We start from the raw sequence: 22176 nt of genomic DNA, 5'->3' as shown, positions 1-22176 counted from the left end.
TGTTGGAGAAGCGAACCTTGTTCTTCTGTTGATTTCAAAGCATGTTTCATGGTTTGGATGAAGCATTCTGCTAATCAATTAATGGCAGGGTGATATGCCGTGGATATAGTGTGATGAGTGCCGTTTTCTTGTAGGAAGTTCACAAATTCGACACAAATTGAGATCTGTTGTCGCTCACCAACTGTTTTGGAAATCCAAACCAACTAAATATTTCTCGATGACCTTCTCAGATGAGGTAGATTTCATCACAGTAACCTCTGGCCATTTCGTGTGAGCGCCAACAGTTACTAAAAAATGGGTCCTTCGATAGGTCCTGTAAAATCCATGTGCACACGTTGCCAAGCCTTTTCAGGCCATTCTCATGGATGCAGGGGTGCTAAGGTGGGCAGGTTTCTACTTTTGCACATGAGGAGCATGTTCTATATTTCTCTTCAATCTCAGCATCAAGTCCAGACCACCAGAAATAATTCCTCGTTATTTCATTCATGCGCACGACTCTGCAATGGCCCTCAAGTAGCTTCTCTAACACCCATTACCACATTAATGGTGGAATAATCACTCTGAGCCCCACTGAAGACACCCTGACTGAGCTGACAGCTCCATTCTCCTGGAGTAGTCTGGCTAGGTGTCAGTCCTGAAGTCTTTCCTTGTCCATCGCTTGTCCATCACTTCCGAGAGCACAGGGACTTTCCAAACGAGTTTTCTCATTTGCATAGAAGTGACTGGTGTGTTGTCCAAAGTGGAAAGTAATCCCTGTCAAGCAGCCTGAAGAACAGAGAGGTAATGACAATCTTGAAAGTCCATCTGCGTTACCATGTAAACCAGACTGGTAGTAATTAATGGAGCAATGCCCATCTTCTACTTGCAGTGAGTGACAGAATTTTTGTGTGTTGTCCAATAACGGTAGTGAGTGGGCGATGGTCCATCAGCATTGTAAACTCTCTCCCATACAGGAATTTATGGAATTTCTTGACGCTGAAGATGATCCTCAATGCTTCCTGTCCAAACTGGGCATAGTTGCTCTCTGCTTTGTTTAAGGTTCGAGAAGTAAAAGCATCACCTGATGACATGATGTGAGAGACCACCGCTCCTTCACCATAAGGAGATGCATCACTAGCTAGCTGAAAGGATAATGTAGGATCAAAGTGCGTGAGAGATTCATACTTGAGTGATGCTTCTTTGGCCTGCACGAAGGCATTATTACATTGATCCAACCACTTCCATGTCTTGTTTTGGCACAAGAGGTTATGTAATGGTTTCAGAATTGTTGCCAAGTTTGGAACACATCTTCCATAATAATTGAACAATCACAGAAAGGAATGTAACTGGCTTATATTCGTGAGGTGCAGGCGCCGCTGCAATGGCTTAAAGTTTAGAAAGAGATTTGTGAAGGCCAGCGTCATCAGTGACATGTCCCAGGTACTCAACGGAAGATTGGGAGAAGTCACACTAGTCCTTACGGACTCTAAGACCATAGTCTCCCAATCTCTGGGAGAGAGGCATCCAGATTTCAAAGGTGCTCCTCTTCATCTCTTCCAGTGACAAGAATGTCATTCAGATATCACTGGACTCCGTCTAGTCATCTCAGGATCTGATCCATTGCCCTTTGAAACAATGCAGGAGCAGACGTGATACCAAACGGCAATCTTCAGTACCGGAACAAACCTTTATGTGTCACAATTGTCAGAGGTTTCTGTGACGTCTTGTCCACATTCATCTGTAAGTAGGCTTGGTTCAGATCAATTTTGCCGAAATTTCGGCCTCTCTCCAATTCCGCAAACAGGTCCTCAATGTGAGGTAATGTGTACTGTTCAACACATAACACTGGATTTATGGTAACCTTAAAGTCCCCACAAATCCTCATGGAACCATCATTCTTGATGACTGGAACAATAGGTGTGGCCCATTCGCTGATGGTGACAACTTACAAACCCCCAGTCTTCACCTACTGCTCCAAGTCAGCGTCCACCTTCGACCTAACAGCCTATGGTAGAGGCTGCAACTACAGACATTTGGCTTGGCTTCCATCTTTTATTTTTAGTTTGACTGCAATGTCCTTTATCTATTTTGTTCGTCAGCACAGAATAATCAAAATGCTCATCATAAGAGTTCCACTGCTTCACATTCTCATCAAAAGCTCCAATGAAGCCACAAAATCCCACCATTTTTATTTATGCAGGTTTCCCGAATGCGTATTTTGCGAATACATTTCCAGCAGCCACTTTTGGTTTTCCTATTTACACAAGGCATTAAGTTGAACTTTGGTCTGTCACTTACCACAGCCACCTCTAGAATCCATTTTCAGAGTACCTTTTACTTACTCTAGCCAACTGATTTTCTCCGTGGACAGCAATTTCCCTATTTCTGACTTTTCTTTGCTTAACTTCTTCCGAGTGGTTTAACAAGTGCACATCCGTGATCCCATCCTCGTCGGCAGTTTTGTTGCATATTTTGGAGAATGACACTCAGGAACACTTGATAACCGAAAGTAACTTTATTGTGGCGTGTTCTCTCTCATACCTGCTGCTTCTCTGTTTCCCGCTCTACATCGCATTACATCACTTCCTTACATACATTACACTACAGCAGGGCTCCACAGTGAGCCAAAGGGAACAAATGTATAGCAGAAGTGGGTGAGGATTTGTGGAGGAGAGATATAAAAGGATTCAGTGGAAATGGCAAGAAATGGGTTTGGAGAAAACAACTTTGGTTGAAGAGATAGCACCAGCACAAAAAATGGGCCGAATGACTTCTTGAACTGTGTTAATTCTGTGATCTGAAGGCTTACAATTTTAATATATATATTTTTTAAAATATTTTATTCAGGCATTTTCATAAAAACAAACCGAAGCAGAGGCAAAATTGTGTAACATTATAAATAACCAACACCCACTCCCCACCCGCTCCCCACCATTATCCACTTCTCCCACCCTGCCTTCCCCATTTTAACCCCTATTTCCCCCCTTCCCTTACCCTTTTTGCCCCCCCTTCCCCCCCCTTTTGCTGACCTCTCAACCCTCCTTAAAGAAGTCAATAAACGGCTTCCACTTCCGAGCAGACCCATCAACCAACCCCCTCAGGACGTACTTGACTTTCTAGCCTCAGGAATTCTGCCAGATCACTCACCCATACCCCGCTTTCGGTGGCTCCAAGTCCCTCCATCCAAGTAAGATCAACCTCCTGGCTATTAGGGAGGCAAAGGCCAAGACACAGCCTCTCTTGCCCTCTGGACTCCCGGGTCTTCCGACACACCGAATATTGCCACCTCTGAACTCGGGGCCACCTTCATCCCCAGCACTTCGGACATTACGTCAGCAAACCCCTGCCAGAACCCCCTCGGCTTCGAACATGCCCAAAACATGTGGACAAGATTCGCGGGCTTCCCTGCACACCTATCCTCTACCCCGCTCAGAAAACGTACTCATCCACGCCACCGTCATATATGCTCGATGAATTATCTTTAACTGAATGAGGTTTAGCCTTGCACACGACAAGGACGCATTCACCTTCCGCATGGCCTCAGCCCAAGTCCCGGCCTCCCCCTCCCCCTCCCCACCCAGCTCCTCCTCCCATGTACAAATTTAATACAGTTGGTTCTCGGGCATGGAGACCACAACGTGTGATTACCCTGCACCCAGTGGATGTGATGCAGACAGAATGGTGCTTTCCCGTCATAATGACTGTGTTGTGCAGCCCAGTGCTAAGAATGCTGCTAATTGGCTGCATATTCAGCAGGGGGCTGAGGTACGGCTATATGGATTGAAACAGTTAAGTCCTGGTACCATGATTTGTTATGTTCTCGGTGTAACATAAGCGGCTTCCTTGTGGTGCACTTGACAAAGGAAGGTTCAGACGTGGAGATAACTTCAACACGTTTATTAAACTATTTACACTTCTATTACTCGGGTTCGACACTTCTGCTAATCCTACTATAGCTACCCAGACTGACTAACCAGTTGCTGCAATCCACGTGGTGGGTGTAATATTGAATCAACCCAGTGTCTCTACTCACTAACTGTCTCCACTGGAAAGAGGCAGATCATGTGTGTGGTGTCCTTTATATATGGGTTGGTGTAATGCCCCCCTGTGGTCGTGTCACCTCCATGTGTATCGTGAATGTCCATTGGTCATGTCCTATCTAACTGATCTATTGGTTGAGCGTGTGTGTGTGTGATGTTTCTGGTGCTCCCTCTAGTGTCTAGCTAGCCTACATGCATTTACATTGACATCACCACAGCTAGCACCAATGAAAGCTTGATTGCTCTTCTTAAAGACACACTGAAATTCTTAAAAGGGGCTGTAGCAGTTTCTCAAAGAGTCACAATGAGGCAACAGGTGAGAGAGAGAGAGGTCTCTGATACAACATCGGAAGTCTTACTCCAGGAATTGGAAAGGTGGAGAGAAGTCACGTTTCGGCATGAGGGGTCCATCAGGAAAAGGGAATGGGTGAAAATAACTATCAAGCTCAACGCAAAGAGTTTGACCCAAGGATCTGGCTGCCGTGTTCAACAATCTCACAAGAATGGTCAAGGCCAGTGAATACATGTCCAAATACCATCTCCTACCCACTGCATACCACCAGCCTCAGACACCGCTCAATGCAGCACACACCCTCATCACTCAGTCATCAGCAATCTCTGGCAATCAGGGATCATCCCCAAAATTCAAATACTCCACCTCACCTTCATACACTTACCACTGCTGCCAGACCCACCCCTACATCCTGTAGGATAAGGTGGTACAAATGAGAAGAGAATGGCAACGAATGGGCAAGGTCAAGCAATTCTCTGAATTATTGGCAGAGCAGGCATTGAGACTTTTGCAGCCAGTGATGCTGGAACCACCCAAGATGTGGTGTGTTCCTGCACAAATCCCACTCCACTCTCATTCTGTAAGCCCTCGCTTTCCCCCAACCAACCCCTTTCCTCACTCCAAACTTCCCCTTGTGTGTTTTACACTTTCAAATGGCATTTGTGTGGCACAAATGTAACTTGCCACTTGTCAGCCCAAGCCTGAATATTGTCCAGGTCTTGCTGCATTTGGACATGGACTGCTTCAGTATCGGAGGAGTCGCGAACGGTGCTGGGCATTGTGAAAACATCAGCCCCACTTCAGACCTTATGACGGAAAGAAGGTCATTAATGAAGCAGCTGAAGGCCTAGGACACTACCCTGAGGAACTCCTGCAGTGTTGTCCTGGAGCTGAGATGATTGACCTCCAACCACCATAACCATCTGTAGAGAAAGCTTCGAATTGTCTACGAATTGCCTTTTAAATGACTTTCAAATTGTCTACGAATTGCCTTTTAAATGACTTTCAAATTGTAATCAAGCGACTACAAATAAAACAATTATTTTTGGCACCTGAGGAGTTTATACTGCAAATTTCTGCTGAGTTCCAGTATTCGCAAAGTGCTACTGATAACCGAATAGCAGAGATGATATAAATTCCTTCAACTATACACAGTCGAATAATACAAGGAATCAAACAACTTAACACAGTCTACAAATATTACAAATCTTACAACTTGTCGTATTGCGCCAGGACTTGATTCATCAACTAAGTTTCCCCCAAACTTGGCGTAGTTCGACAGGTTAAGATCCTATAAATTTAAGATTCTATTAAAGATTCCGATAAATTAAAAATTCCTTTAATTTTGGCGTAGCCAGGCAGTCGGGGGGGGGAGTACTGAGGACGACCTTCGGAGGCCCAGATGACGACGGAAAGCTTTGAAGATAATCGGAGGAGGTTGGGAACCTTCGGGAAGCTTCGGAGATAATCGGAGGAGGCCCAGAAGACAGCCGGAACCCACGGCTAGACTGGGGTAAGAAATATCTTTTTCACCCATTAAAAGTCTTAAAGCCGCATCAATCAGTACTTCGACCCTTGAAAAGAACATTTTTTATAGACTGTTAAATAAATCAAGTGCCAGTCGGTCGGTCAGACTATCAGACGTGACTGGAAGATGAGTCACTGCAGTAACTAAAATAAAACGTCAGTCAGAGGTCAAGAAAAGTTATGGCTGATCCTAATCAAAGTGTAGATTCAGAGCCTTTAGCAGACAGAAAATTACTCCCCACTACATCCAAGGGGGGTGCTGGAATACCAGATGTTTCTGTTGAAGATATGTTGGGGGATTGTAGATCTTTCACTCGTAGACATTTTAACCTATGTGAAACCTCAAAAAAAATTGAATCAAAGTATGATATCCCCAGAGGACAGTGGTCCTTCAATAATATCAAGAGAGCATGGGGAAAATGCACACGATTACACGGTGCAGAACGTGTAAAATGGTCCCTGGTAATTACGGGACAGATACACAGTCAGCAAGAGATCATTGTTAAAAATAAAAGTGATCATCAGCTTCAGTCCACTAAAGACCAACTAAGTGCAGTTCTTGAAGATTTGCAAGATGCAAAATCCAAACTTGAGCATTATGATGAAATTAGAACAGATTTGCAAAATAAAACCTCTGAACTCCAGCAGTTAAATGTTCAAATCGCAGAATTTCAAAATCAAGTTTTTAAAGTGGACTCAGAATTCCAAAATCAAGTTTTTAAAATGGAGTCAAAATACCAACAGCTGCAATTAAATACTGGACGAAGTGATGATGAGTATAGGTCTACTAAAAGGCAATTAATTACAGTTGTTGAAGAATTGCAAGATGCAAAATCCAAACTTGAAACAGATTTGCAAGATGCAAAATCCAAACTTGAGCATTCTGATGAAATTAAAACAGATTTGCAAGTTGCAAAATCCAAACTTGAAACAGAATTGCAAGATGCAAAATCCAAACTTGAAACAGATTTGCAAGATGCAAAATCCAAACTTGAGCATTCTGATGAAATTAAAACAGATTTGCAAGTTGCAAAATCCAAACTTGAAACAGAATTGCAAGTTGCAAAATCCAAACTTGAAACAGAATTGCAAGTTGCAAAATCCAAACTTGAGCATTATGATGAAATTAAAACAGATTTGCAAGATACAAAATCCAAACTTGAATATTATGATGAAATTAAAACAGATTTGCAAGTTGCAAAATCCAAACTTGAGCATTATGATGAAATTAAAACAGAATTGCAAGATGCAAAATCCAAACTTGAAACAGAATTGCAAGATGCAAAATCCAAACTTGAGCATTCTGATGAAATTAAAACAGGTTTGCAAGTTGCAAAATCCAAACTTGAGCATTATGATGAAATTAAAACAGATTTACGAGTTGCAAAATCCAAACTTGAGCATCATGATGAAATTAAAACAGATTTGCAAAACAAAACCTCTGAACTCCAGCAGTTATCTTTTCAAATAACAGAATTCCAAAATCAAGTCTTTGAAGTGGAGTCAAAATACCGACAATTGCAATTAAAAACTGAGCGAATTGAACTTGAAAATTGCAAGTTAGTGAAAGAAAGATGTGTTTTAGAAAGAAATATAACCAGCGTGACTGAACATTGTAATTCTTTGACAAACATGCTTTCTGTACAAAAGATTGAACAAACTCAGAAAGCAGTCCAAGCCACCCACCTAGTGGCACAATCGGCAATTGCACAGCCGAGATCAATTGTTAAACATAAATCATTTTCTCTGTCGGGTGAATCAGACGAAGATAGTGTTCCTACAATACAAAATACTAAAGCAATTCGACTAGCCCCTTTAAAACACAAACGGGTTAGAGTTAGAAGCAAAAAAATAGAAGAAGATGGTGAAACTATCACTAGAAACATATTTGACCACCAATGGGTTCATGAACAAATTGATCCTTCTAAAATTGACGAATAGTCCAAGGGTCTTCCACACCCTAAAAAGGGTGGTAAGACCACATGGGATGGAATTCACAGATTACAAGCCATTTACAGTCTCCACCCATTTGATGGAGTACAAATTCTGACTATCATGCTAGGTACTCGTATAAGTTCAACCCTTAAAAATGAAGTAGAAGTTGCCCTTGGAGACGATTTGCAAAATTTAGAAGCTGGTTGGCTAACAATCAAGAATTGGCTATTACAATTTCGCCCCCCGAGGACCAATTGGTCTAAGATCACAGCTTGCTTTCAAAAAAAGAATGAAGATATTCAGGATTTTGAGGAAAGATTTTTACGTACTTGGATGGAATATTCAGGAATGACACTCGACCAGGAAAATGACACATGGGATGCAAGCACTTTAAGTCCATTAAAAACGGCTTTTATAGCCGGTGTTAAACCTGGAGTTTCTGCTGCCTTGAATTTGGTTTTACCAGCTTGGGCCACAGCTGGCACATACCGAGACATAGTTGACCGATGCATTCAGATAGATCGTGGTTTGCACAATCAGGCAACTTTTAACACTGCAGCTGCTCAAATGCAGCCTATTGCTCAAATCCAGCCCATGTTACCTGCTGCTCCAGCGGCGGCTGTTGCAGCACCTGCAGGAATATCAGCAGTAACTACAATTTCACCACCAGCGCCAGAGCAAACATGTACCCTTGCTCCATTAAAATCACGTAAGAAAATACCACAATGTCTTTCCTGTGGTAGAGTAGGACACTGGATGGCAAAATGCTATCAAAAACAACGGATGGATTCAAGAGATGATAATGAAGTAGACAATGTTCACTACAATACATCTCCACCTCGTGGTCAACCATGTAACACGTACCAACAAGACACACCCAGTATGGCTTCTGGTCAGCCCTACTGGCTAAGCAACTACAACCATGGGTTGCTTTTACAGTTAATCAACAACAGTATCATAATAGCCCAACTGTTTACCACATGGCTTTACAGAATCATCTCAGGCAACTGCCTGTTCGGCCTTCCACCATTATCCAATATGAAGATGATGTTCTGATAACCTCTATCAATAAAGATGATCATGACAAAGATTTACGGATGGTGTTGAACCACCTCAGTACTAACAGTCGCAAAGCTAGCTTTCACAAAGCACAAATTGCCCAGAAAGATGTTTACTTGGGACAGAAAATTTCCAAACGAGAAAGGGAACTTACTCAGAAGAGAACGGCTGCCATCAAAGCAGCTAAAGAACCCTCAATGTATCGCTAAAAAGTTGCCAAGAACTGTCAACTTAAGAAAACTGTCATTCTGAACGTTGCTTTATTAATTTAAAGAAATTAACATATCTTGTTAGCTGTGTTTCCTTTAACAGAATCGGCAAATTCATCTACAGAAAATCAAGATACAGCACAAGATTGGTTCAGTTATATATTTAATAAGTTATTGTATTTGATATTTTAAAATAAATGTTTGGAATTAGCCTGGAAATTAAAACTTCAAACAATGTGGAAGCTGGTTTAAAAAAAACCCAACAATCTTTGATTAAAAGCCAAAAGAACAGGTTGTTCAAAGAAATTTGATAACGGGAATTTGGCAGCAATCCAACTTTTACTCCCAGTCCATTTGAGTGACAAAAAAAAAAGTTTAAAGATGCGAATGGCATCATTCCAAGCTATACGCCTCTTTTTGTCTCTGCAAGAAAATTAACCCTTTCAACAAGCTTTTGTGTATTATCCAGAAGATGTCAAAGACTTGACATCAATTTTGATAATCATTTTACCATTTATTACTAGATCATATGTTCAATTTTTATTGTATAATCATTTTACAAGAAGTTATTATTAATTACCAATGTGATCAAATTTGATTAATTTATTAATTATAATAATTATTTTGAAATGCCTGTTGCAATGTTAATTCCATTTTATTGTTTAAAACTGCAATGATTCTTTGCGCTTTTACCTATCCTATCGCATTAATGATGTATTTTAATCTTTTCTGATATATCTCAATTTTTCGATTTATCAAAGGGCCGACTGTAGAAGCCAAGTATTTCAAATACAACTCGTATAGGTAAAAGATAGCTGTTTAAGCATAAATGTTGAGCCCCACTTTTAATACCCATTTGTACAGCATAATTCACTTATACTGAAGTCCGTTGTTCTGGCAAATGCATATTTTCAAAGACAGTGTGACATTAAAAAAAGCACAGTTGCAAGATAATTTGACACTGTCTTGTGCTAATTGTCAAGGCCAAGGGATTGAATACACAGCAACATGAAGGCACCATTGTTCACAATGCAGATAACAGCTAGGTCAGAAAAGCTGATGTTGCACATTGAAGATGGACGGCTTGCCATCAAATCAAATGTGTTTGAGTCTAACCCAAACCAATTAGGATTATATTGGGGTGTAATTAGATGACTTAAGACAGATATGAAAGTGTATAACTGAAAAGTTTCTCCTGGCCATTTTAGGTTAGGTTGGGGTTTTTTGTTGTCTTTGTGAGTATTGTCTTTGTAGGTTAAGTTTAGTTTTTAGTGTGTTGTCTGTGGTTTTATTGTCTTTGAAAGTGTGTTGTCTGTAGTGTATTGTCTTTGGGGGTGTGTGTGTTGAGGAGATATCTTTGTGTTGTCTTTTCTGTTAGTTTAGTCAGTTTTGTCCTTTATAGTCTCCATTTTAGGTTAGGTTTGGGGGTTCTGTCAGTCTACCAGTCTGTGTCAGTGGTGTTAGTCCACTTTTGACTTCGAGTTTGAGTTTAGCTGAAGATTAGCTTTCTCTCTCTCTTCATGTTTCATTGCCAGACTTTGACCTTTTAAAAGTTACTTTCGAGCTGTCTGCCTTAGCAAAGAAAGATAATGTCTGTAATTCTCTGAAAGCTTCGAATTGTCTACGAATTGCCTTTTAAATGACTTTCAAATTGTAATCAAGCAACTACAAATAAAACAATTCTTTTTGGCACCTGAGGAGTTTATACTGCAAATTTCTGCTGAGTTCCAGTATTCGCAAAGTGCTACTGATAACCGAATAGCAGAGATGATATAAATTCCTTCAACTATACACAGTCGAATAATACAAGGAATCAAACAACTTAACACAGTCTACAAATAGTACAAATCTTATAACTTGTCGTATTGCGCCAGGACTTGATTCATCAACTAAGCTTCCCCCAAACTTGGCGTGGTTCAACAGGTTAAGATCCCATAAATTATAGATTCCTTTTACCATCTTCACACCTGCTCTCGTTATTCCAGTCTTTTAACCCAGGTGAATCGTTACCTTGAATTTGCTGTGATGCTTTCTTTCGGTCCTCCTCTAGATAGCTAGCAGTCCAAAGGAATAAGGCTCCTCCAACGACAGCAATGAAAGGGCACAGCAGGAAAGCGTATTCCAGGCTTACAAACCTCCAATAGCTCGATGTTGGTTGACTTCTCTGGATAGTGTCGGAGATCTGTGCAGGAAAATCACAATTAATCACCATATGCGTTAAGTGCGTTTCAGCTGCTTTTGCTGAGGACTGGAAGTGCACACTGCTGCCTCCCTCTGTCTGGAGGTCATCTGTTTTATCCATCCTGTGGCAGCTCACCCGACACATGAGGGGTAGGTGGAGCAAGGCCCCTGCCCCGTGTGGAAGTTGAGGTCACGCTTGGTCCCTCTTGACCAGCTCACCCTGCCTCCATTAAACGGCTGTCTGAATACTGCTGTCCAATCAAATAACTGGCATCGCTCTGGTCCCGGTGGCCACTGCTGGGATTGCAAGCAGTCCCCAAGTGTGATCATCAATGTAAGTCGATGGGAGGCGGTGGGGGGAGGAATCACTGGGGCTAGGCTGAAGTAAAGATGGGTAACTGTTGTTGAGTTGTAGATCAGCCACAATGTGATTGAATTACAGGCTCAAAGGGTTAAAAGGCTTCCTCCTGTTCCTAATGTTTCTTTGTACATTATTCAGTCAAATCATTCTTCTAATTTTGCTTAGATGGTTACCAATTATTGCCAATTGTAGTATTCCTCCCCCTACCCCTACAGGGGAAGAAGTGAAGTTCTTTAGCTACCTGCACTCTCAGTAACTCCATTGGTTAAGGGAGCTGTGTCCGTGCAGACTGCAATTCACGACAAAGTCTGGGATTGAATTGTGCCACTTCAAACTCAACCAAAGACTGGCTGGCTGCAAAGGCCTTTGTCTTACATGTTTCCAGATTACTCCAAGTTGCCATTGGTGACATCAGGTGAAAGTCAATCATCATAGGATAAACCCTAGTTTATGTCACCAGGGTATTGGATCAAGGTGGCAGTGTCGGAGTTGAATATTATTCCATGGAGCTTCCCATTTTCCAACCAGAATTACGGTCAGCCATTAGGAGAGGAGGTCTGCTACCTGACTTTAAACAGTGTAAGCTCCCGTTCAGCGAATAACACTCTCATCTCTAAATCAGACAGTAATGGGTTTGAATCCCACTCCAAGACTTGAGCACAAAAACCAAGACTGGCGGTATTGAGGGAGTGCTGCACAGTCGAGGCACTGGCTGGAATTCTGAGTTCCTTCGCTGGCAGTGGGATTCTCTGGTCCCGTCAGTATCGCACCCCCGAATATGGTTTTCCCGGTGGCATGGGGTGGCTTCAATGAGAATTCCCATTGGCATCGGCGGGAGCAGAGAATCCCGCTGTCAGCGAACAGCTCACCGCCGAGAAACTCATGGCTGGGAGACCAGGGAATCCCACCCACTATCTTTTTGGTAAGACATTAAATTAAGATCCTGTCTCTCTTGGCTAGAGGGAAAGATTTCCCTCGTGTCCGGACCAGTATTTATCCTTCAGTCAACAAAAACAGATGATTTGGTTGTTATCACATTGTTGCTTGTGGGATCATCAAATCCCTACAGTGCAGAAGAAGGCCATTCAGCCCATCAACTCTGCACAACCCTCCGAAAGAGCACCCTGTCCCCTTTAGTCCCCCCAACCATTTTGGAAACTTAAGGGGCAATTTTAGCATGGCCAATCCACCTAACCTCCACATCTTTGGACTGTGGTAGGAAACTGGAGCACTGAGGAACCCCACGCAGATACTGGGAGAATGTGCAAACTCCACACAGACGGTCACCCAAGGCCGGAATTGAACCCGGGTCCCTGGCGCTGTGAGGTAGAAGGGAAAAATAACTTGTGACACCATATCACAAATTGGCTGCTGCATTTCATGCACTAGAATAGTGCCTACACCTCCACAGTTACTTCATTGGCGACGAAGTGCTTTGGGATGTCCTGATCCTGCATAAGTATTTCTAATTGGAGCAATTCCCCAGTGGCCCTGGCTCAGCACAGTCTGAGGTGTTGTGTTATGCTTCTTCGTGCAGCATAAGCTGCTTCCTTGATGTGTGCTTTGACAAAGGAAGGTCCAGACTTTGTAATAACTTCCATATGTTTATTGAACTATTGACACAGTTCTTAAATGAGTTTGACTCTCCTGCTAATCTAGCTGTAGTAATTCAGTCTAACTAAACCAGCTTGCTCTAAGCCATATGCTGGGTGTGATGCTGCTGACCCTGACGTACTCTCTAGATGTCTGGCTGTGGAAAGAGACGGAGTGTGAGTGCCCCGTGCCTTTTATAGTGAGATACCACCCCTGAGTGTCCTGCCTGCTCATTGGTCATGTCCTGTTCTCTGTGTTCATTAGCTGCCTGTCTGTGCCTGTCTGTATATCATTATCTGCATATCATGACATGAGGGTTGAACTGGGAGACTCTCAGTGTTGACCTCATCAGTATTCAAGACATAACTCAAGCCCCCACAGTTGGTTGTCTTTTGTGTGTAGAATTAAAATGATTCCAAAGAAATAATTGCATTGATATGGACATTAACATTGCGCCTTTCTCAACCTGAGCCCTTCACAGCCACTGAAATATTTTTGAAATATCGTCACGACCGGAAACCTGGCAGCCAATTTGTGCACAGCAAGTTCCCACAAACAGCGATGATAAAAATGCAGATGGTTTATTGATGTTGAGTGGGAGTCAAATATTGGTGAGGACACTGGGGAGACAAATATCTCAGAGGGCAGACTGGGCCTCAGTTTATTCACGAACACGGCACTGCTTGGCTGTAAGGAACTTTGAGGCAAATCTAGCTTGTGAAATGAGATACATAAATACAACTTTCTTTTCTCCTGTGGAAGGGATGCCAAACACCAGTCGGTTATACCATTGAACTCCCATGATGTAGACGCTAGAACTGAGGTCTTGGTGAAAATCCTTCCAAGAGGACAATGTAGAGTGAGAAGCGAATGGAACTTACAGCACCGATGATGTAGGAGCTGCTGGCATCTCCCAGAACGTGGCAGATAGTTATCTGTACTGCCTCTGCCATCGAGCGGCGGGTCGGGATAATAATGTACTGGGAATAACAGAAAGCCACACATTAGAGCCCTTGGTTCACAAGTGACAAGCTGAATAGATACAGTTGCACAATGCTGGGCACAAGCATTTCTCCAGCTCAGGGAGGTTTCTCTGCCTCAAAGCAGTGTGTGTGCCCTGTCAGAGAGAGAGGCCTTTCCCATCAGCTACAAACATTAGGAAATTGCGAGCCTGCTGCCCCTGGATATCAATCCATGGACTGAAATTGTTAAGCAGGGGGTTCATGACTACTAGGAGCTCCAGCACTCATAAAATCCTGGAATCTTCCATCAGGACCCAGGCTCTTTGGGCCATTGGGCCCGGGCAAGCGGTTTCAAAGAGCAGTCCAATCCGCTCATTCTGCTGCTCTTTTCAAGTGGCTCTGCACAGTTCAAGTCCTTATCAAATTCCTCCGGAAAGTTATTGTTGAATCTGCTTTCACCATCTTTGTAGACAGTGCATTCCAGATTACAACAACTCGCTGCATAAAGAGACATTTCTCCCAATTCTTTCTGGCTCTTTTGTCATAGAATCCCTACATTGCAGAAGGTGGTCCTTCAGCCCATTGAGTCTGCACCGACCCGTGGAGAGGGCACCCGACCTAGGTCCATGCCTCCATCATCTCCCCATATCCCAGTAACCCAACCTAACCTTTGGACACTAAGGGACAATTTAGCATGGAGAATCCACCTAACCTGCACATCTTTGGACTGTGGGAGGAAACCGGAGCACCCGGAGGAAACCCAACCAGAGATGGGGAGGAACTGCAAACTCCACACAGTCACCCGAGGCCAGAATTGAATCCGGGTCCCTGGAGCTGTGAGGCATCAGTGCTAACCACTGTGCCACCCTAAATTATCTTAATTTTATAGGTCGATTATCTTTGTTGTATATCCTCTCGTTACTGGGAATTCAGCAGAGGAACATGAGCAGTTCCACATTTAATGGTAGAAGATACTGACGTTTACTCGTCCATTCATTTAAAGGTGTCCATAGAGATGGAGGAGGATGCTCCATCGGGACTTATCAGAAATGAAGAGTAAATTTGGCGGCACGGTGGTTAGCACTGCTGCCTCATGGCGCCTAGGACCGACCTGGCCCCGGGTCACTGTCCGTGTGGAGTTTGCACATTCTCCCCATGTCTGCTTACTTACTCATGGGTCTCACCCCCACAGCCCAAAGATGTGCAGGATAGGTAGACTGGCCAAGCTAAATTGGCCCTTAACTGGAAAAAAAAGAATTGGGTTCTCTAAATTTATTTTAAAAAAGAAATGAAGAGTGAAAACGAATGCATCAGACGAGCTACATCGATGAATACAATCTAGGGATGTTTTTTATATGCAATCTGTCAAAACCCAAACATTGACGAGATGAGGAAGAAATGACTATTTAATGATTGGATTGCTGATTCAAACACAGGGAATTTATGATACAGAATGAGGCCATTTGGCCCATTGTGTCTGCCAGCCAAAATAAAAGCCTCTCCCACCTCATCCAACTCTAGGTCTGTTGGTTCTGGGTCTGGAAGTTCATTTCCAAGTGTTTTTGTAATTCTTTGAGGGTTGCTGTGACGACACCCTTTCAGGCAGTGAGTTTCAGATCCCAAATTCTCTTCAGCTCTCTTCTAATCCATGGGTTCCCAAACTGTGGGTCGCGACAGCCACGAGCTCCAAGGGAGGAATGGAGGCCGTGGAGCTCGGACTGAATTTTGACAGCCGTGAAGCCCCTTTAAATGTTAGTGTTGTCTTTCTGTCAGTGAGCGTGTCTGTTCTCAGAGGCCCGTTCGCTGCTACAACCACTGCCTGTCAAAAGGGTGAATCTTTGTTTTTTTCAGGGCAAGTCCAGCAATTTTAACACCCCCCCCCCCTTCCTCCACCGGGTCAGCTCCTCAGCCTCCAGTCCTCACTCCGGGGTCACATGAAGCATGCGGTATTAAAATGGGGTCACACAAGGGAAAGGTTTTCGAAGCGCTGGGCTAATCCTGCCACTTTACATTACTTCAAATCTATGCTCCCCTGGCTATTGACCTCTCTGCTAATGGAAATTGGTCTTTCTTATTTACTCCATCCAGGTCCCGCATAATACTACACACCTCAATGAAATCTCCTCTCCGCCCCTCATTCGTTCCAAGGAAAACAACCTCTAATCTCTCATCAAAGCTAAAATTCTCCTGCTCATCAAAAATTCAGATTGTACAGTCAGAAACCAATTACAATGACCAAAGAGGTTCGTGGTTAGGAACAAAGTGTTAGCCTGGCTCAGTGTTTACAAATGTTATGGAGATGAATAAGTAAGTACTTTCAAAGAAAAACAGAAACCCTTTGTACATCTTTACTGTATGACTGTATTCTATCAGAATGGTTTGCCTGTCTGAATTGGAATATCCCACAGTGCAGTACAACGTGTGCATTTGTTTATTTAAGAGCAACACTCCCTCTTTTTAAAATAGTTTCCTCCCTGAGTTCTGGGTATTAACAATGGACCTGCTGTCCAGCTTTCTTTGTGTGGCCTTTAATATTGAACGGATGTTGATTTATTTTGCCCATCAACTCAAGGCCTCTCGGCCCAAATCCAAGGGGTGCAGGCTGGTTTCCATGGCTTCACAAGCATACAACCAACGGAAGGCAGGGAAAGATCCTTTGGTCCATCACAATTGTGATTGCCTTATGAAGCTATCTATACAGTCATCACTCCAACCAAAGACATTTAATTTCTTGGAATAGGCACAAAATAAGAGATTAAAGCCCCCCACCAGCTCATAAAGGATAAAAAAATGAGAGATTTTTCTCTGGTCCCCTTAGATGATCAAAATGATCCATGGAGGTCACCCTGACCTTGTTAAGTTCTTGCAGTGCCTATGTTTGTACGAGAGATCTCCACCGGCAACTTTATCATCCGTTACTTGGCTACGAGTGGTAGAAATGCCAATGGTAAAACAAGAACATTTGAAACTTCTTTACTAACTAGCTAATCAAAGGTAAGCCCATCAGTGCAAGAGGGATGGCTATGTCTGGATGAAGGAAATGAACAACATCACTGCATTTAAATTTCCTTCCCCCCAACCCCACCCTGCAAAAATAAACATAAATTACTCTCCTGGATCCAGGGAGCAAATTAACCAGCTAAGAAACCGTAACATAGCGGAATGAACAGGTAGGAGACGACCTGGGGCACCGGCAGCTCGGTTTTAACATGTGTAGAGCTGACAAGTGAAATCCATGCACCCATTTACTGTCCTCTCTCAAATTTAGCTTTGGGCCAATTTGGAAATTGGAAAGTACAGCAGATAGATCCAATTGTGGTGTTTAAGAAGATTAACGGAGTTTTTTCCCAATTAAGGGGCAATTTAGCATGGCCAATCCACCTACCCTGCACATCTTTGGGTTGTGGGGGTGACACCCACACAGACATGGGGGGAAAGTGCAAACTCCACATGGACAGTGACCTGGGGTTGGGATCGAGCCCGGGTCCTCGGCTAACTACTGCGGCGCCCTTGGTTAATGGAGTTCATAGTGTAGATGGTATGTAGGGGCGGCGATCTGGGAGCTGCGGCAAAAAGCCTCGGAGAATGAGGATGAGATCCTGGGCCATGCGGTGAAGGTGGAGGCACACGAGGCGCTGCACAAGAAGCGGCAAGAAAAATTTGAGGACATGGAGAATCGGTCGAGGAGGAAGAATCTCCGGATTCTGGGTCTCCCGGAAGGAGTGGCGGGGTCTGATGTCAGGGCATATGTGGTCACGATGCGCAATGCGCTGATGGGCGCGGGAGCTTTCCCGAGGCCCCTGGAGCTGGACGGGGCTCATCGAGTACTGGCGAGGAGACCCAAGGCCAACGAGCCGCCAAGGGCGGTAATGGTACGGTTCCACTGCTTTGTGGACAGGGAGTGTGTCCTGAGATGGGCCAAAAAAGAGCGGAGCAGCAGGTGGGAGAACACAGAGATCCAAATATACCAGGACTTGAGCGCGGAGGTGGCCAAGAAGAGGGCCGGCTTCAACCTGGCTAAGGCGGTTCTACATCGGAAGGGGGTGAAGTTCGGGATGCTGCAGCCAGCGCGATTGTGGGTCACATTTCAGGATCGGCACCACTACTGCGAGACGCCGGAGGAGGACCTTTATCCAAACTGAAAAGTTGGACTCGAACTGAGGGTTTGATGGGAGGGGGTGCCTAGGGGGGTTACTGTGTTTTGGGGGATGTTCTGTTCTGTTTTCTTTGGTGCTGGGTGGGGTTGGGCGAAATGGTTCGATGTGGGGGCTGTGTGATGTGGGCGTCGGTGTTGGAAGGACAGGGCCCCGCGGAAAGGGGGTTGGAGGCCCAGAGATGGGGAGTTGAGACAAGGCCGCAAAAAGGGAGATGCGCCAGAGGGGGCGGGGCTGGCTTGGATGGAAAGCGCGGGCTTTTTCCCGCGCTAGGGAGGAAGGGGGCGGAGCCGGTGGGAAGGGCGGTGCTGGAGAGGAGCACACACTGATTGCCAGGGGGAGGTGGAGGGATTCTCACACTGGGGGGGTTGATGGAATGGCGGGAGAGGCCGGGGTCAGCAGGAGTCAGCTGACTTACGGGAGTGCCCTGGGGGGAGCCTCCTGATCCGGCTGATAACTTGGAATCTGAGGGGCCTGAACGGGCCGGTCAAGATGGCCCGGGTGTTCGCGCACTTAAAGAGACTAAAGGCAGATGTGGTTATGCTCCAGGAAAAGCATTTGAAGGTGGCAGATCAGGTTAAGAAAGGGGTGGGTAGGACAGGTCTTTCATTCGGGGTTGGACGCGAAGAATAGAGGGGTGGCGATTCTGGTGGGGAAGTGGGTGTCGTTTGAGGCGCTGAACATTGTGGCAGATAATGGAGGTCGGTACGTGATGGTGAGTGGTAGGTTGCACGGGGTGCGGGTGGTATTGGTGAATGTATATGCCCCGAATTGGGATGATGCCGGATTTATGAAGCGCATGTTGGGTCGGATTCCGGATTTGGAGGCAGGGAGCCTGATAATGGGGTGGACTTCAACACGGTGCTGGACCCAGCACTGGACCGGTCTAGGTCCAGGTCGGGTAAGAGGCCGGCTGCGGCCAAGGTGCTTAGGAGGTTTATGGACCAGATGGGGGGAGTGGATCCATGGAGGTTTGCCAGGCCGATGGCCAGGAAATTTTCCTTTTTGTCCCACGTCCATAAAGCCTACTCCCGGATAGATTTTTTCATCGTGAGTAGGGCGCTAATCCCAAGATTGGAGGGCACGGAATATTCGGCCATAGTCACCTCGGACCACGGCCTGCATTGGGTGGAGTTGGAGCTGGCGGAGGAGAGGGACCAGCACCCGATGTGGCGCCTCGATGTGAGACTGTTGGCGGATGAGGAGGTGTGCGAGCGGATTCGGGGGTGTATCGAAAGATACTTAGAGGCCAATGACAATGGGGAGGTGCAGGTGGGGGTAGTCTGGGAGGCGTTGAAGGCGGTGGTCAGGGGAGAGCTAATCTCCATTAGGGCCCATAGGGAGACGAGAGAGGGAGAGACTGGTGGGGGATATATAAAGGGTGGACAGAAGCTATGCAGAGGCCCCCGAGGAGGGACTACTAAGGGAGCGACGGAACCTCCAGGCGGAATTTGACTTGCTGACTACTGGGAAAGCAGAGGCGCAGTGGAGGAAAGCGCAGGAGGCGGCGTATGAGTACGGGGAGAAGGCGAGTCGGATGCTGGCACATCAGCTTCAGAAGAGGGAGGCAGCGAGGGAGATTGGTGTAGTTAGGGATAAAGGGGGGAACACGGTGCGGAGTGCGGTGGGAATAAACAAGGCATTCAGGGAATTCTATGAATTCTGTATAGGTCTGGGCCCCCGACGAGGGAGGGGGGGATGCACCAATTTTTAGATCGGCTGAGGTTCCCGAGGAGGAGCAGGTGGTTGGGCTGGGGGCACCGATTGGGCTGGAGGAGCTGGTTAAGGGACTCGGGAGCATGCAGGCAGGGAAGGCCCCGGGGCCGGATGGGTTCGCAGTAGAATTTTATAGGAAGTTCGTGGACCTGCTGGGCACGCTGCTAGTGAGGACTTTCAATGAGGCGAGGGAGGGGGGGACCTTGCCCCCGACAATGTCTAGGGCGCTGATCTCTTTGATCTTGAAGCGGGACAAGGACCCATTACAGTGTGGATCGTACAGGCCGATCTCGCTCCTCAATGTCGATGCGAAGTTGCTGGCGAAGGTTCTGGCCACGAGAATTGAGGACTGTGTCCCGGGGTTGATTCACGATTACGAGACGGGATTTGTGAAGGGTAGGCAGCTGAACACCAATGTGCAGAGGCTCCTTAATGTAATTATGATGCCTTCGGTGGAGGGGGAAGCGGAGGTAGTGGCGGCTATGGATGCGGAGAAAGCCTTCGATAGGGTGGAGTGGGAGTATCTGGGAAGTGCTGCGGAGGTTTGGGTTCAGGGAGGGGTTCATCAGTTGGGTTAGGCTACTATATAAAGCCCTGGTGGCGAGTGTGGCTACGAACCGGCGGAGGTCAGATTACTTTCGGCTGTACCGGGGGACGAGGCAGGGGTGTCCCCTGTCTCCCTTGTTGTTTGCACTGGCAATTGAGCCGCTGGTCATGGAAATGATGGAGTTTAGGAACTGGAGGGGATTGGTTCGGGGGGGGGGAGAGGAACACCGGGTATCGTTGTATGCCGATGACCTGTTATCGTATGTGACGGACCCAGTGGAGGGGATGGCGGAGGTCAAGCGGATCCTTAGGGAGTTTGGGGACTTTTTGGGGTATAACCTTAACGTGGGTAAGAGTGAGCTCTTTGTGGTGCACCCAGGAGACCAGGGAAGGGGGATAGACGAGCTTCTGCTGAAGAGGGTGGAAAGGAGCTTTCGATACCTGGGGATCCAGGTAGCTAGGAGTTGGGGGGCCCTGCACAAGCTCAACTTGACGTGGTTGGTGGAGCAGATGGAAGAGGATTTTAAAAGATGGGATATGTTGCCACTCTCACTGGCGGGTAGGGTGCAGTCGGTGAAAATGACGGTCCTTCCAAGGTTTCTTTTTGTATTTCAGTGCCTTCCCATTCTGATCCCTAAGGCCTTTTTTAAATAGGTCAGCAGGAGCATCATGGGATTTGTGTGGGCGAATAAGACCCCGAGGGTAAAAAGGGTTTTCCTGGAGCGTAGCAGGGACAGAGGAGGGCTGGCGTTGCCAAATCCATGCGGCTACTACTGGGCAGCCAATGTGGCAATGATCCGTAAGTGGGTAATGGAAGGAGAGGGGGCGGCGTGGACGAGGCTAGAGATGGCGTCCTGTGTGAGCATGAGTCTGAGGGGGCTCGTGATGGCACCGTTGCCGCTCCCGCCAACAAGGTACACCATGAGTCCGGTAGTGGCGGCGACTCTGAAGATTTGGGGGCAGTGGAGGCATCATAGGGGCGAGTTGGGGGCCTCGGTTTGGTCCCCGATTCGAGAGAACCATCGGTTTGTCCCGGGAAGGATGGATGGGGGGTTTCTGAGCTGACATCGGGCAGGGATTAAAAGAATGGGAGACCTGTTCATTGATGGGACGTTTGCGAACCTAGGGGTGCTAGAGGAGAAATTTGGGCTATCCCCGGGAAACGCTTTTAGGTATATGCAGGTGAGGGCATTTGTGAAACGGCAGGTGAGGGAATTCCCGCTGCTTCCAGCACGCAGGATTCAGGACAGGATGATCTTGGGGGTATGGGTTGGAGAAGGCAAGGTCTCGACGATTTACCAGGAGCTGCAAGAAGAGGAGGAGACCTCGGTGGAGGAGCTAAAGGGCAAATGGGAGGAGGAGCTCGGGGAGGAGATAGACGAGGGTCTGTGGGCTGATGCCCTGAATAGGGTTAATTCTTCCTCCTCTTGCGCCAGGCTCAGCGTAATACAGTTTAAACTTGTTCACAGAGCGCATATGACAGGGGCGAGGTTGAATAGGTTCTTTGGGGTGGAGGACAGATGTGTGAGGTGCTCGGGGAGCCCAGCAAATTACACCCATATGTTCTGGATGTGCCCGGCACTGGATGGGTTTGAGCGGTTTTGCGAGGACTATGCCCAAGG

The 22176-nt window shown here is 45.9% G+C and overlaps 1 protein-coding gene across 4 annotated transcripts in view; it reads right to left on the bottom strand.

Annotated features, from left to right (window-relative positions):
• Positions 1-22176, bottom strand: part of LOC140386652 (protein spinster homolog 3-like) — a 237365-nt gene that overhangs the window by 90423 nt on the left and 124766 nt on the right. For all 4 annotated transcript variants that reach the window (XM_072469164.1, XM_072469166.1, XM_072469167.1 and 1 more), the window contains 2 exons: positions 14058-14156; positions 11052-11223 (listed from right to left, as the gene is read on the bottom strand). In XM_072469164.1, the coding sequence (XP_072325265.1) occupies positions 11052-11223; positions 14058-14156 (271 nt within the window). The remainder of the gene's footprint in view (positions 1-11051; positions 11224-14057; positions 14157-22176) is intronic.

The sequence above is a fragment of the Scyliorhinus torazame genome, chromosome 12, assembly GCF_047496885.1.
Source record: "Scyliorhinus torazame isolate Kashiwa2021f chromosome 12, sScyTor2.1, whole genome shotgun sequence".
Taxonomy (NCBI): Eukaryota; Metazoa; Chordata; class Chondrichthyes; order Carcharhiniformes; family Scyliorhinidae; genus Scyliorhinus; species Scyliorhinus torazame.
Note: the sequence above shows the minus strand (reverse complement) of the source record. Positions and strands in the feature narration are given on the sequence as shown.